We start from the raw sequence: 16317 nt of genomic DNA, 5'->3' as shown, positions 1-16317 counted from the left end.
AAAGGTCCCTTTATATGGTATGTGCCATGTGACAAACTATAGAAAAGAAGGGACATTCTTGGGAAAATGCCAGGGGTATAGAAAAGGCCCCTTTATATGGGATGTGCCATGTGGCAAACTAAACAAAGGGCCCCTTTATATGGTATGTGCCATGTGGCAAATTTAAAAAAGGCCCCTTTATATGGGACTAGCGGCAGTACCCGGCATTGCCGGGTGGGGGAGGGGGGGTAGGGAAGGGTGGAAGGGGAGGGGGAGGGGAGGGGGGGGAAGGGGAGGGAGGGGAGGGGGGGAGGGGAGGGGCAGAGGGAGGGGTGGAGTGGGAGGGCGGAAGGGGGAGGAGGAAGAGGAGGAGAAGGGGAGGAGGTGGGGGAATGGGGGGGGAGGGTGGGGATGGGGGAAGGAGTTTGGAAGGGGAGGGGCAGGGGGAGGGAAGGGGTGGAGGGGGAGGGCGGAAGAGTAGCGGAAGGGGAAAGGGGCAGGGGGTATTCTTCTCAAATGCGCTAAGTTAAATATGAATAAAAAATATGGATCTCGTCATCTGAGGTCATTTTTAGGTAGGCCATGTCCTTCCCAGGCCCAATGGCCATGGCTATGCCAAAAATCAATTACGTGATCAATTCTGGCGGCGAGGATGGAACATCACGTGATCGCTCTGAGCGAATGCTCTGGCACAGGCTGAGATTCAGTGTATAATGTTCCTTGCTGAAATGCGCTAAGTCAAATATGAATTAAAAATATGGATCTCATCATCGGAGGTCATTTTTAGGTCGGCCATGTCCTTCCCAGGCCCAATGGCCATGTCTATGCCAAAAATCAAATACGTGAGCCTCTCCGTTTAGGAGTCTATAGGCAACACACACACACAAACTGTGTTTTATTCATATAGATGTGCCATGTGGCAAACTAAAGAAAATGCCCCTTTATATGGTATGTGCCATGTGGCAAACTAAAGAAAAGGCCCCTTTATATGGTATGTGCCATGTGGCAAACTAAAGAAAAGGCCCCTTTATATGGTATGTGCCACGTGGCAAACTAAAGAAAAGGCCCCTTTATATGGTATGTGCCATGTGACAAACAAAAGAAAAGGCCCCTTTATATGGTATGTGCCATGTGGCAAACGAAAGGAAAGGCCCCTTTATATGGGATGTGCCATGTGGCAAACTAAAGAAAAGGCCCCTTTATATGGTATGTGCCATGTGGAAAACTAAAGAAAAGGCCCCTTTATGTGGTATGTGCCATGTGGCAAATTTATAGAAAAGGCCTCTTTATATGGTATGTGCCATGTGGCACACTACAGAAAAGGCCCCTTTATATGGTATGTGTCATGTGGCAAACTAAAGAAAAGGCCCCTTTATATGGTATGTGTCATGTGGCAAACTAAAGTAAAGCCCCCTTTATATGGGCTGTGCCATGTGGCAAACTAAAGTAAATCCCCCTTTGTACCATGTGGCAAATTATAGAAAAGCCCCCTTTATATGGTATGTGCCATGTGGCAAATTTATAGAAAAGGCCTCTTTATATGGTATGTGCCATGTGGCACACTACAGAATAGGCCCCTTTATATGGTATGTGTCATGTGGTAAACAAGAAAAGGCCCCTTTATATGGTATGTGCCATGTGGCAAACTATAGGCCCCCTTACCATATAAAGGGGCCTTTTCTTTAGTTTGCCACATGACACATGCCATATAAAGGGGCCTTTTCTTTAGTTTGCCACATGGCACATACCATATAAAGAGGCCTTTTCTTTACTTTGCCACATGGCACATCCCATATAAAGGGGCCTTTTCTTTAGTTTGCCACATGACACATACCATATAAAGGGGCCTTTTCTTTACTTTGCCACATGGTACAAAGGGGGATTTACTTTAGTTTGCCACATGGCACATACCATATAAAGAGGCCTTTTCTTTCATTTGTCACATGGCACATACCATATAAAGGGGGCTTTCCATAGTTTGTCAAATGGCACATCCCATATAAAGGGGCCTTATAAAGGGGCCGTAAACCAAAGGCCCCTTTATATGGTATGTGTCATGTGGCAAACTAAAGAAAAGGCCCCTTTATATGGTATGTGCCATGTGGCAAACTATAGAAAAGGCCCCTTTATATGGGATGTGCCATTTTGACAAACTATAGAAAGCCCCCTTTATATGGTATGTGCCATGTGACAAACTAAAGAAAAGGCCACTTTATATGGTATGTGCCATGTGGCAAATTAAGTAAATCCCCCTTTGTACCATGTGGCAAAGTAAAGAAAAGGCCCCTTTATATGGTATGTGTCATGTGGCAAATAAAGAAAAGGCCCCTTTATATGGGATGTGCCATGTGGCAAAGTAAAGAAAAGGCCCCTTTATATGGGATGTGCCATTTGACAAACTATTGAAAGCCCCCTTTATATGGTATGTGTCATGTGGCAAACTAAAGAAAAGGTCCCTTTATATGGGATGTGCCATGTGGGAAACTAAAGAAAAGGCCCCATTTATATGGTATGTGCCATGTGGCAAATTATAGAAAAGCCCCCTTTATATGGTATGTGCCATGTGGCAAATTTATAGAAAAGGCCTCTTTATATGGTATGTGCCATGTGGCACACTACAGAAAAGGCCCCTTTATATGGTATGTGTCATGTGGCAAACTAAAGAAAAGGCCCCTTTATATGGTATGTGCCATGTGGCAAACTATAGAAAAGGCCCCTTTATATGGTATGTGCCATGTGGCAAACTACATAAAAGGCCCCTTTATATGGTATGTGCCATGTGGCAAACTAAAGAAAAGGCCCCTTTATATGGTATGTGTCATGTGGAAAACTAAAGTAAAGCCCCCTTTATATGGGATGTGCCATGTGGCAAACTAGAGTAAATCCCCCTTTGTACCATGTGGCAAATTATAAAAAAGCCCCCTTTATATGGTATGTGCCATGTGGCAAATTTATAGAAAAGGCCTCTTTATATGGTATGTGCCATGTGGCACACTACAGAATGGGCCCCTTTATATGGTATGTGTCATGTGGCAAACTAAAGAAAAGGCCCCTTTATATGGTATGTGCCATGTGGCAAACTATAGGCCCCCTTACCATATAAAGGGGCCTTTGGTTTACGGCCCCTTTATAAGGCCCCTTTATATGGGATGTGCCATTTGACAAACTATAGAAAGCCCCCTTCATATGGTATGTGCCATGTGACAAACGAAAGAAAAGGCCTCTTTATATGGTATGTGCCATGTGGCAAACTAAAGTAAATCCCCCTTTGTACCATGTGGCAAAGTAAAGAAAAGGCCCCTTTATATGGTATGTGTCATGTGGCAAACGAAAGAAAAGGCCCCTTTATATGGGATGTGCCATGTGGCAAAGTAAAGAAAAGGTCCCTTTATATGGGATGTGCCATTTGACAAACTATAGAAAGCCCCCTTCATATGGTATGTGCCATGTGACAAACTAAAGAAAAGGCCTCTTTATATGGTATGTGCCATGTGGCAAACTAAAGAAAAGGCCCCTTTATATGGTATGTGTCATGTGGCAAACTAAAGAAAAGGCCCCTTTATATGGTATGTGCCATGTGGCAAATTATAGAAAAGGCCCCTTTATATGGGATGTGCCATGTCGGAAACTAAAGAAAAGGCCCCTTTATATGGTATGTGTCATGTGGCAAACTAAAGAAAAGGCCCCTTTATATGGTATGTGCCATGTGGCAAATTATAGAAAAGGCCCCTTTATATGGTATGTGCCATGTGGCAAACTAAAGAAAAGGCCTCTTTACATGGTATGTGCCATGTGGCAAACTAAAGAAAAGCCCCCTTTATATGGGATGTGCCATGTGGCAAACTAAAGTAAATCCCCCTTTGTACCATGTGGCAAATTATAGAAAAGCCCCCTTTATATGGTATGTGCCATGTGGCAAATTTATAGAAAAGGCCTCTTTATATGGTATGTGCCATGTGGCACACTACAGAATAGGCCCCTTTATATGGTATGTGTCATGTGGCAAACTAAAGAAAAGGCCCCTTTATATGGTATGTGCCATGTGGCAAACTATAGAAAAGGCCCCTTTATATGGGATGTGCCATTTGACAAACTATAGAAAGCCCCCTTTATATGGTATGTGCCATCTGACAAACTAAAGAAAAGGCCTCTTTATATGGTATGTGCCATGTGGCAAACTAATGTAAATCCCCCTTTGTACCATGTGGGAAAGTAAAGAAAAGGCTCCTTTATATGGTATGTGTCATGTGGCAAATAAAGAAAAGGCCCCTTTATATGGGATGTGCCATGTGGCAAAGTAAAGAAAAGGTCCCTTTATATGGGATGTGCCATTTGACAAACTATAGAAAGCCCCCTTTATATGGTATGTGCCATGTGACAAACTAAAGAAAAGGCCTCTTTATATGGTATGTGCCATGTGGCAAACTAAAGAAAAGGCCCCTTTATATGGCATGTGTCATGTGGCAAACTAAAGAAAAGGCCCCTTTATATGGTATGTGCCATGTGGCAAACTATAGAAAAGGCCCCTTTATATGGTATGTGCCATGTGGCAAACTACAGAAAAGGCCCCTTTATATGGTATGTGCCATGTGGCAAACTAAAGAGAAGGCCCCTTTATATGGTATGTGTCATGTGACAAACTAAAGTAAAGCCCCCTTTATATGGGATGTGCCATGTGGCAAACTAAAGTAAATCCCCCTTTGTACCATGTGGCAAATTATAGAAAAGCCCCCTTTATATGGTATGTGCCATGTGGCAAACTATAGAAAAGGCCCCTTTATATGGGATATGCCATTTTGACAAACTATAGAAAGCCCCCTTTATATGGTATGTGCCATGTGACAAACTAAAGAAAAGGCCTCTTTATATGGTATGTGCCATGTGGCAAACTAAAGTAAATCCCCCTTTGTACCATGTGGCAAAGTAAAGAAAAGGCCCCTTTATATGGTATGTGTCATGTGGCAAATAAAGAAAAGGCCCCTTTATATGGGATGTGCCATGTGGCAAAGTAAAGAAAAGGCCCCTTTATATGGGATGTGCCATGTGGCAAAGTAAAGAAAAGGCCCCTTTATATGGGATGTGCCATGTGGCAAAGTAAAGAAAAGGCCTCTTTATATGGTATGTGCCATGTGGCAAACTAAAGTAAATCCCCCTTTGTACCATGTGGCAAAGTAAAGAAAAGGCTCCTTTATATGGTATGTGTCATGTGGCAAATAAAGAAAAGGCCCCTTTATATGGGATGTGCCATGTGGCAAAGTAAAGAAAAGGCCCTTTATATGGGATGTGCCATGTGGCAAAGTAAAGAAAAGGTCCCTTTATATGGGATGTGCCATTTGACAAACTATAGAAAGCCCCCTTTATATGGTATGTGCCATGTGGCAAACTAAAGAAAAGGCCCCTTTATATGGTATGTGTCATGTGGCAAACTAAATAAAAGGCCCCTTTATATGGTATGTGCCATGTGGCAAATTATAGAAAAGGCCCCTTTATATGGGATGTGCCATGTGGGAAACTAATACCTGGTGTATCACCTGGTGCTGGCCTAATGGTTGGGGTGGCGGGTTTTTTATGCCTAAGGTCCTGAGTTCGAACCCCGTTGTAATTAATGCCAGGTGGGGTTGACGCAGCCTGTCATCCTTACGAGGTCGGCAAAATCAGTACCAGATAACTGGTTAAAGAGGGGCATTGCATCAGCGGCAGACGCGCCCACAGAAACCATGATGCAAGCAGGGTGGCTGCACCACATGAGAACCATCATATGGTACGTGCCATGTGGGGAAACCATAGAAAAGAAGGGATCGTGCACATGCTGTATTACCCCTGTGTTCTTCGGAAGAACCAAGTAATGCTCTAGAAAAGTGAATATTAAGGGACGCCAATTTGATTCAAGCACCTGCATGAAGAGGTAAATGTATTTTATTTGCCAGATGTCCGGCACCCGTGGAGAAAATCTCTTCATATTTCCTACGTAATAAATAGATGGTTCCAAATACTGAGGTCAGTCGTCGCCATCGGTGGTCACGTGGTCTACACGTATAGCGTGAAGACGTAAAGTCAGTGTTCTGGATCCTTTTCGTCAATCCTATTAAACTAAATATAAATTATCAAAAGTTTGTCAAACTTTGCATTAAGTTCGGAAGGGATCGAGCTTGGCCGTAAATTTAGGAATAAGTACGTAAACCAATACATATGTTCACTGAATTACGTCATTTTAAAACTTTACAAACAAAATGGTTTGAACAAAAAAAAAACCAGTGACGGTGGAGTCGCAGGGGGGCAGGGAGGGGGCTACGCGGGGAAGGGGAGGGGCTCGGCTGGAGCTGGAGGAGGGCAGAGCGACCGGCGTGCCTTGCGCGAGGGAGATGGTGCTCGCCATGTTTTGGACCTAAGGGAGTTTCGGCGGCTTCGGGGCATCATCCGCCGCCATCCGCTCCCTCACCGCGTAAGTGCGACGTCCTATTGCGATCGCGAAGCGTCTGCGGAGCGTCGGGCCGCTCGGACTGCACAATTTGGCGCGTTATTAGCTGCGGAAAGCTTAGCCGAGGGCGAGACGTCTGGCAATCGCACCCTCCTCCTCCCCCAACAACCTCAACGCCTCCTCCATCCTCTTGTTTTCCCAAACTTGATAATCCCCACTCTACTCTCGTGCACGGATAACCATGAATGTGTTGCGGCACACGCTGTAGTCGTCCCTCCTCTCACGACAACCCGGTGGCCTAGTCGAGCCGAGGCCTTGTTCCCTGTCCACTCCTCGCTCCCTCGGTGGTCCCTCCCCGTCCGGTGTCTCTGTGTATGTATATCGGTCACCAGTTCGTGTTTCTCTGCTCATTTTCCTCCATGTTGTCGCTTCCTCCGTCTTCCTTATTCGCTTGTTGCCCGTGAGGCCTTTTCCCTGCCGACCCCACTCCTCCCCCCGCTCCCATCCCCATCCCCATCCCCTTCCCCTTCCCTCCCCTTCCTTCCCCTTGTGTTATTTCTCACCCTCTTCTCTGAAAATAACCCTCTCATTGATACAGTTACATCGTACCCCCTCATCTTCACCCTCATCCTCATCTTCTCTTATCAGTTTCGTAAGCTCGCTTCTTTATCTCCATACTTCCCTCCTTACTCAACTCTATCTCCTCCCTTTCGATTCTCAAGCTTTACCCAAACCCCTCTCTCTCCGTCCCTCCTCCTCCTCCTCCTCCTCCTCCTCCTCCTCCTCCTCCTCCAACCCCTGACGTCCTCATTATCTCCTCTTCCACCCTTTGCTCTTACATTCGACCAAGCTTATCTGCTTTCCTTCTCATCCAAGATCCTCCTGTATCAAACGTCTTGCCAAACCCGCTTCTCGTGCCCCCCTTTAACCATCATGCCCCCCTTTAACCATCATGCCCCCCTTTAACCATCATGCCCCCCTTTAACCATCATGCTCCCCTTTAACCATCATGCCCCCATTTTAACCATCATGCCCCCCCTTTAACCAGCATGCCCCCATTTTAACCATCATGCCCCCCTTTAACCATCATGCCCCCCTTTAACCATCATGCCCCCCTTTAACCATCATGCCCCCCTTTAACCATCATGCCCCCCTTTAACCATCATGCCCCCCTTTAACCATCATGCCCCCCTTTAACCATCATGCCCCCTTTTAACCATCATGCCCCCCTTTAACCATCATGCCCCCATTTAACCATCATGCCCCCATTTTAACCATCATGCCCCCCTTTAACCATCATGCCCACTTTTAAATTTTTTTGTTGTTTATTTATTTATTTTGAATGATCCCCATTATTCATTCATCCCCAACCTTCGGGCTTCTCCTCCCTCGTCGTCCATGCCTTGTTCTTTGTCCGAACAGTTTTTCAAGCCCCTGTTATCCCCATTGCCCCCAGGGTATTGTAATTCTTGCAGTCATTATTTATTTATTAGGCGATCTGTCTATTGCTCCAGCTGACCACATCTGTTTGCACCTTTCTTTGACTTCACACGAACTTTTACTCTTATTTTATTCTATTTTTAAATCCCTTTCCATGCACTCCAGGAGTATGAGCATCCCTTGCGTTCTGGGTATGAACGAAGCGACGTGGCAAGATTCCGCTGTCATGCAAGGTCCACCGACCAGCATGCCCGGGGTGATGGTACCTCCACCACCGGTGGTGGGCGCGGGCGGTGCCGTGAGCCCGGCTACCCTGCAGGGCACCGCGGCGGCGTTCGCTGGTCGTTCGCAGGACGACGCAGCCGTGGCTTACTTTTTTCAACGGCAGCACGACGAACACCAGCGGGGTTTCTCCGGGAAACATCGCTGGCCCACTGGTGACAACATCGCTGGAGTGGAACAGGTTTGTGGAAACGAGTATGAATAGCTCTGCGCTGTTGAAAGATTTGCACTCTTGTAGTGAGGAGTGAGTTGGTCACGGACCCCAGTGAAGTATTTAGATTGGACGAGATGGATGCATCCACAAACTCTCAGGAAGGAAAAAAACTAAAGTTTGAAAGAGATTAACTTGGGAGGGTTAACGAGGGTCGAAAACATCATGGTTTTGTATTGGTGACGATCTGAGATGGTGGTGAACAGCTGTCTTTCCGACCTGGAGGGCCGAATGACATTGAACAGGATGTGTAAGTTGGTTCCACAGGTGAGAAAAAAAGATTATCAAATGAGTGGAGGTCAGCAGTGATCCATGATTTTGGGAGTTTCACCAGATAGGGGTTTATAGTGGACCGTTTGCGCCCTACAGATACCTGGCAGAGTGGGAAGGGGAGGGTGAAGGGTGCTACAAAGCATGGAAAGATCAGGAGGGCGGACAAAAAGGAGGTGGTAGAAGGTATACATTTGCAAAAACAACTTATTTGTGTACTATTTATTTACTTGAAATGACAGAGAGTTTGCCTTGGTTTCCTCCTTATTCTTGAATGCTACTGTGGAGTCTTTTAACATTTCATTAGCCTTGCGGGTAAAGGTGTACAAATGAAAGAGGTTGATTGTGAGGGTTTTTGGTGTGCGGAACGGACTAGTTGAGTATGCACAGGTGAGGGTTTTCATGGGTTAGAGGTGGGTGTAGCCCATTATTGATTGCTTAATGTGAAGCAACATGAAAGATGAGATGACCAGCAATGGTGGAGGTCAGAAACGTCATGTTGCTTCTGCGCCATTCTGTCAGGAAGCATATTCCTGCTTGATTTATTATTTATTCATTATTCCACTATATTTTTGGACTTCCCTACTTTACACACACAGACACACACAGACACACACACACACAGACACACACACACACACACACACACACACACACACACACACACACACACACACACACACACACACACACTCACAGAGGTGTTGTACATCAAGAGATCCAGTGCATATCCTTCAAGTAACCTGATTGGTCGAATGGATTGGTGGCCATTTTAGATTTATGAATTCATTTTTCCTACGGTATACTCCAGCACTATGAATGAATGATCGTTTTAAGGCCATTTTCCCTGCTACAGCGGGGGTTAGCCTTGCGGGCCCCATGACCATCATGGTTCCCTGTTTGAGGCAATGTTTTTATGGCCAGATGCCCTTCCTGGCGCCAACCCTTAGTCGCCTCTTACGAAGTGCAGGGATACGGTGTACCTATTCTAAGCCGGGGTACACACCATGATCATTCATCCCAGCAAGCTGGTACTCAATTTGCCAACCTCGGAAGGATGACAGGCTGAGTCAACCCCTCTGGCGTTAATTCAGCGATCGACCGGGATTCGAACCCAGGACCCTGGGATCCCAAGCCGGCACCCTGACCGCTAAGCCAACACCAGTACTGCTGAACCATTTGATTTTATTGAAGTTCAGATACATCCTCGATGGGCCTGGGTGTTTAAACTACCATAACTACCAAGTTTGGTGAATTTCTGCACAACAGTTTAGGATGAGACAGTGTGACCGACAGATGGAGCTGATTGTGAAGAAGTGTTTTTGTAATCAAAGACTGACATGGACCAATCAAAATTGACCTAGTATGGATTATAATCAATAAACTGGAGCGAAATCCATGGGACACCATCGCAATTCCCCAAGCTTCTCACCTCAAGCAAAGTCGAAAGATTGCAGAAAGTTCCTCCAGGAATGTAACAATATAAAATTAATTTTGAGATAAAAAATTTCCCCATTTTGATCTTGGTGCGTCTCTGTGCCCTAAGTCTCTGTGCATTTTGACTCCAAGTCTCTGTGCCCTGGGTCATGGACTGGGGGTCAAATCCAAATAATTGTTACATATTTCATGTGTCCCCCAATGTTGACCACATTTACAAAGTTTTGTTTAAAAATGTGCCCATAATTGCATTTTTGGCATGTGACCTTTTGATCCTGGGGCGGCGCCAAAAATGATACTGGCCTCGCACATTCGTGCCATGTGGTGATCATAACTACCAAGTTCGGTGAATTTCTGCCCAACCTTAAGAGGAGATAGTGTGACGGACGGACAAAGCCAATTACAATATCTCCCCTCCTCCAACTCCCTTCTCCTGATTTGATTTTTTTTCAAAAAGCATCCAGGGATGATAAAATGGATTACCGTAGTCGGGAAGTTGATTGATTTGGACGGAGAACACTGGTAAGTATAGGTTATAGGCAATAGTGATTTTGATTTTAACACTTTTAATCATTGTTGGACTAGATGGTTAACTAGACGAGATTAACTGTTAAATTTGATTCTTTGTAACCATTCCTTCGTCATCCTTTAATCATTCCTTTGGAACCAAGATGGTATCCTTAGCAACCAAGTCACTCATACCTATTTCGTTAATAAATAAAGCTTTTTATAGCTTCTAGTTGTGCCAGATTTAATTGTGAATCCGTCTTGTGGATATTTCTTTCGACTTTAGGTTTTACAACTCAGAAGTCTTAATAGCTGATTGCACATCTAATTATTATCTGTTAGTCAGGTTTAGTCCCTGGTGTTGGGCTAGCGGCTAGGGGTGCCGGCTTAGGATCCTAGGATCCTGGGTTCGAATCCCGGTCAATCGCTGAATTAACGCCAGGGGGGTTGACTCAGCCTGTCATCCTTCCGAGGTCGGCAAATTGAGTACCAGTTCACTGGTAATTCCCTGCTTGTCGTTAAAGGCGGCAAAAAGGGTTGGCGTCAGGAAGGGCATCCGGCCGTAAAACATTGCTTCAAAAAGGGGACCGAAAAACAACAACAACCACAGTTCCCGAAAAAGGCCAACCCCCGCTTGCGGGGAAAAATGGCCTCTAAAGGTGTTTTTTTTTTTTTTAGTCAGGTGTTGGTGTTGATAAATCCCTGGTGTTGCTAGGGTGCAATCAAGCAAGGTGCTAGGGTGCAATCAAGCAATCCCTGGTGTTGGGCTAGCAGCTAGGGTGCCGGCTTAGGATCCAAGGATCCTGGGTTCGAATCCCGGTCGATTGCTGAATTAACGCCAGGGGGGTTGACTCAGCCTGTCATCCTTCCGAGGTCGGCTAATTGAGTACCAGTTCACTGGTAATTCCCTGTTTGTCGTTAAAGGCGGCAAAAAGGGTTGGCGTCAGGAAGGGCATCCGGCCGTAAAACATTGCTTCAAATAGGGGACCGAAAAACAACAACAACCACGGTTCCCGAAAAAGGCCAACCCCCGCTTTGCGGGGAAAAATGGCCTCTAAAGGTGGTTATTATTTTATTTATATAGTCAGGCAGCTTAGCAGCATATTTATCGAAAATGGGGAACGGCTTGACAAAAGCGCCATTTTTATTTTGGTGGTCCATTAGACCATATACAATAGATTTAGGACCGGAGGCAAGAAATATACAGTGTTCTTCACCTTTTTATTGGACAAAAACCAATTATGTATATATTTTCAACAAGGAGGCTAACTTTTATTTCATTACGTGCAGTGTTATTTGTAAAACTTGTGCATGCCTGCATAATAAATCTTACGCTTCCATGTAATAATAATTAGTAATATAATACCGAGTATTTATACAAATGTGTTATACTTGTGACTCGCGCACCTCTCATATATCTAACATGTACGCAACGACAAGGATGTAATGACAATATAGCTTTAGAACAGACAACATGTTGTTCAAGGTAATTTGTCCAGCAATTTATGTCTTTACGATTTTAGTCTAACTCCAATAGCTGATGATTTATTTGCATAAATGTATTGCTCGATATTATGCTGTGCGAGTCGTATTTGCGCAAAAGTCAAACACTGTATATGTCCTGCCTCCGGTCCTAATTCTATTGCATATGGTCCAATATAACCACCTTTAGAGGCCATTTTTCCCCGCAAAGCGGGGGTTGGCCTTTTTCGGGAACCGTGGTTGTTGTTGTTTTTCGGTCCCCTATTTGAAGCAATGTTTTACGGCCGGATGCCCTTCCTGACGCCAACCCTTTTTGCCGCCCAATGAAGCACGAAAATAAAAATGGTACTTTTGTAAAGTCGTTCCACCAAAAATTGCTAAGCTGCCTAACTAATATTAAAAAAGCATCCTTCTGTGCGTGCGAGCTCCACCCATTTCTATACTATCTCCACAATTTCTATACTATCTCCACCCATTTCTATACTATCTCCACCCATTTCTATACTATCTCCATAATTTCTATACTATGTCCACCAATTTAGGAACCCTTTAGAATTACCTTTTCTCTCAAGCAACACTTTTACTGCTGATAGTATGCAGTTTTGCTATTATTTCCAACTATTTTTTATCATATTGTTAGCCTGGTATTGGCTAAGCGGTTAGGGTGCCGGCTTGGGATCCCAGGATCCTGGGTTCGAATCCCGGTCGATCGCTGAATTAACGCCAGGGGGGTTGACTCAGCCTGTCATCCTTCCGAGGTCGGCAAATTGAGTACCAGATTGCTGGGATGAATGATCATGGTGTGTACCCAGATTCAGAATAGGTACACTGTATCCCTGTGCATCGTAAGAGCGTGACCAAGGGTTGGCATCAGGAAGGGCATCCGGCCATAAAAACATTGCCTCAAACAGGGAACCATGATTGTCATGGGGCCCGCAAGGCTAACCCCTGCTCTAGCGGGGAAAATGGCCTTAAAACGATCATTCATTTTTTATTCATTTTTATCATATTGTTAGTTGAACAGGCAACTGTATCAATGGGTTTCTACAAAAGTCAGTGCTCGCGTGATAGGGGAGCAGAAAACGATACATATTTTGCTGCTTTGACGTGGGAATGCCATTTGCTTTTTTGAGCGGAAGGAGGGGGAGAGTAAGATGGGACAACTTGGGAAGGGGAGGGGGATTTGAGGACGTTCGGTGGGAAGAGCACATGGTGTGTATTTGAAGACTTGAGTGTGGGGTTGGGTGGAGAAGGGTGACGACTTCGTATTTGGGGGGTGGGGGGTGGGGATGGGGGGAACAAAGGCTGGACAGAGTTGGGAGGGGGAGGCTGAATCTTTTTTTTGTTTAACTGTCAGCATTGTATGCGTGTATGTCACTAGGGGGAGGGGAGGGATGAAGCAATCATCTACGGGTAATGTGCTCATTATATATTTATTTTTTTGCAATGATCCAAGGTTCTTGGAGGGCCGTGTACATGCGCCACCTGGAGAACAAGGATATTAAGAGTCGTCACAGTACCTTTACATGCATTACAAGGATATTAATAGATGGCGGTGCACAAATGAGAGTGACGCACTAGTCTTGCTCATGAAGGCTATTGTCGTTAGACAGGTAGGACAATGGATGGAGTGAGTAGAACGGTTGTCGTAGTATGCTATCTGCAGTTGAGAAGGAAGGTGATGCTGACGTTTCGGGCATTAACCCTTTTCGCCTCCCACGGCGGTTAGCATAATCCGATCAACGTTCTGTTGATTCCATCTGTTGGTGTACATATGATCCCATTGTAGGAATCTAAACCTGTGATCTCAGCCCCGTGGGCATGGGCAGCACAATTATATCATGTGGTGCTGTTTTTTTTGGGGGGGGGGGGGGGGATGGGGGGTCTTCTACAGGGTGGCGCCATTAAACGGTGACTTTTTTATTTATTTACTTTTTTTTCCCCCACAAGTTTATGAGCAGTGCTTGTTCATACCATACCATACATTATATTTTGTAGGTAGAGATTTTGCCTTGAAAAACATTTGGTGTATATTTGGACGTAGTGGCGGCAGAACAAAACAGTAGGGCAGTTCGGGTTTTCATTAAGGCTAGTACAATTCTTGTCCAGGATCATCAGTGTGTTAGCCTAGTGTTGGCTTAGCGGTTAGGGTGCCGGCTTGGGATCCTAGGATCCTGGGTTCGAATCCCGGTCGATCGCTGAATTAACACCAGGGGGGTTGACTCAGCCTGTCATCCTTCCGAGGTCGGCAAATTGAGTACCAGCTCACTGGTAATTCCCTGTGTGTCGCAAGAGGTGACTGACAGAGTTGGCGGCAGGAAGGGCATCCGGCCATAAAACATTGCTTCAAAAAGGGGACCACGGTGCCCAAAAAAGGCCAACCCCTGCTCTGCGGGGAAAAATTGCCGCTAAAGGTGGTTGGTTGGTTGGATCATCAGTGTATTGTATGGGCCGAGATAAGTACCATTCAAAAACAATTATTGCATTTTGCAGGATTTGAAGAGACTGTGCTTGAATTGAACCAATGTCTTATGCAACCATCGTTGTAACTGCCAGAGAAGATTAAAGCACAAACCAATGAACCATAGTCCTGGCAAATTGAGCCAACATCATTGTGAACGTGTTTTCATGACATGCACACCTCTGAAGGATATTGTTCATATCTGAGGAATGTGTTGGTGCTCTTCAGATATTTAACTTTTTGGTTGCACGTCTAAATATGTTATGTTTTGTGAGGACACACTACAGTTGATGATGCCGAGGGAAACCTGAACAAGCAAGTCAAACAATGGTAAAAGGAACCAGGTCGTTGGAAGCTCCTTGCTCTGATGATCATCAGTCTATATCCCTTTGAAACCCAAATGACTTTCCAGTGTTTTTTTGGTGAGGAAAGGAAAGGGTGTTTGGGGTATGGGTGTGCTCTTCGTCTGCATTTTACGTTTACCCGTGTGCAGACATTACACTGACATAATCACCTTTCATATTGATTTGTCATGTAATATCTTCACACAGGTAAGCAATATTGCTATACGCATTCATTTATTACTTGCGGAAATCTAATTTTTTTCAAGTATATTGGTTGGTCGTGTGTATTATTCGATTTGTTTGTCTGTATGTCAATCGCCTACAGGTGACAATTTAAATCGATCTTCACGAAATGGTAGAGTTGGTCATAAGCAAGAAGCGTATTGATTTTGAGGTCAAAAGGTCAACATACACCAAAGGTGAACAACTTTGTCAAATTTCTAAAATCAATTTTCATCCGATTAACTTGAAATTTGAATAGGATTTGCATAACGGGTCACTGAATTCACCCACCAATTATTTTTGAGGTCAAGAAAGGCCAAAAGGTCAACATTGGCTAAATGTCAACATCTTGTTTTAGGAATTTCGCAAGTATAGTGCTATGCACGACATATTTTTTTGTTTGTTATTCTTGTCTCTGATGGGTTGTGAGACCAATTTAACACCCCTGTGTGTCTGTCTTCGATATATTTTCGTTTTAATTTTTACGGCGTAGCCCGTAGGGAAAAGCCGTCTCGAACAGTGTTTGTCTTTCTTTCTGTCTGTCTGTAAGAATATATGTATATATGCAAGCATGTATGTATGTCCCTTACAAATGTACACCAATCAGAGAGAATCTGGTAACATTACAGCGGTGATGTGATGCGATTACGTCTGCGATGTCATTACGGCATATGACGGCTGACTCCACACACTCCATCATTTTGATTTCTAGGCCATTCAGGCCAAACATATCATCAAACCTGTCATATATCACAATCGCCATGCTCTACCTTTACATTTTTCATTCAGTGTTAAACACAAAGAAACCGATTGTTAAAATGATCATCAAATATCGAAAGCATCGGCGTTACGTGTCTTCCAACAACACAGTACGTATAGGCCTTGGGCCTTAGGCTTCATGCATTAATGCATTAATGCATTAATGCGTTCATGCCTTCAGGCTTCATGCGTTCACCGTCGGGCCGCTTCGGACAAATTAGCCCAGGTTTCTTAATACGGTAGTATCGTTTTCGTAATAATAATAACGTTAATAAAAATAAGAATAATAATAACATAGTTCATATAATCGAAACACTGCAATCCCTTTGTTTTGACGGCAAAGTTACTGGATTGAAGCGGTGTATGGTTCATTGATTACACTTGTCAACAGCCAAATTGGTTCTGACTTATTTTCAACTGTTTCTAACTAATTTGGTGCCCACGAATCCGAATCTGACCTTAAAACTTCGCTATCACGTAACCTTGATGTAGTACATCATAAGTG

At 44.5% G+C, this 16317-nt stretch overlaps 1 protein-coding gene across 1 annotated transcript in view; it reads left to right on the top strand.

Moving 5' to 3' along the window:
* Positions 1–6288: 6288 nt before the first annotated feature.
* Positions 6289–16317, top strand: part of LOC137432629 (pumilio homolog 2) — a 263079-nt gene continuing 253050 nt past the window's right edge. Inside the window, exons 1-2 of the mRNA XM_078783971.1 lie at positions 6289–6421; positions 8003–8300. Coding sequence (XP_078640097.1) covers positions 8007–8300 — 294 coding nt within the window. The 5' untranslated portion in view covers positions 6289–6421; positions 8003–8006. The remainder of the gene's footprint in view (positions 6422–8002; positions 8301–16317) is intronic.

This window comes from Myxine glutinosa, chromosome 8 (genome assembly GCF_964187855.1).
Source record: "Myxine glutinosa chromosome 8, kmMyxGlut1.1, whole genome shotgun sequence".
NCBI lineage: Eukaryota > Metazoa > Chordata > Myxini > Myxiniformes > Myxinidae > Myxine > Myxine glutinosa.
This window is presented reverse-complemented; position numbering and strand designations above follow the sequence as displayed.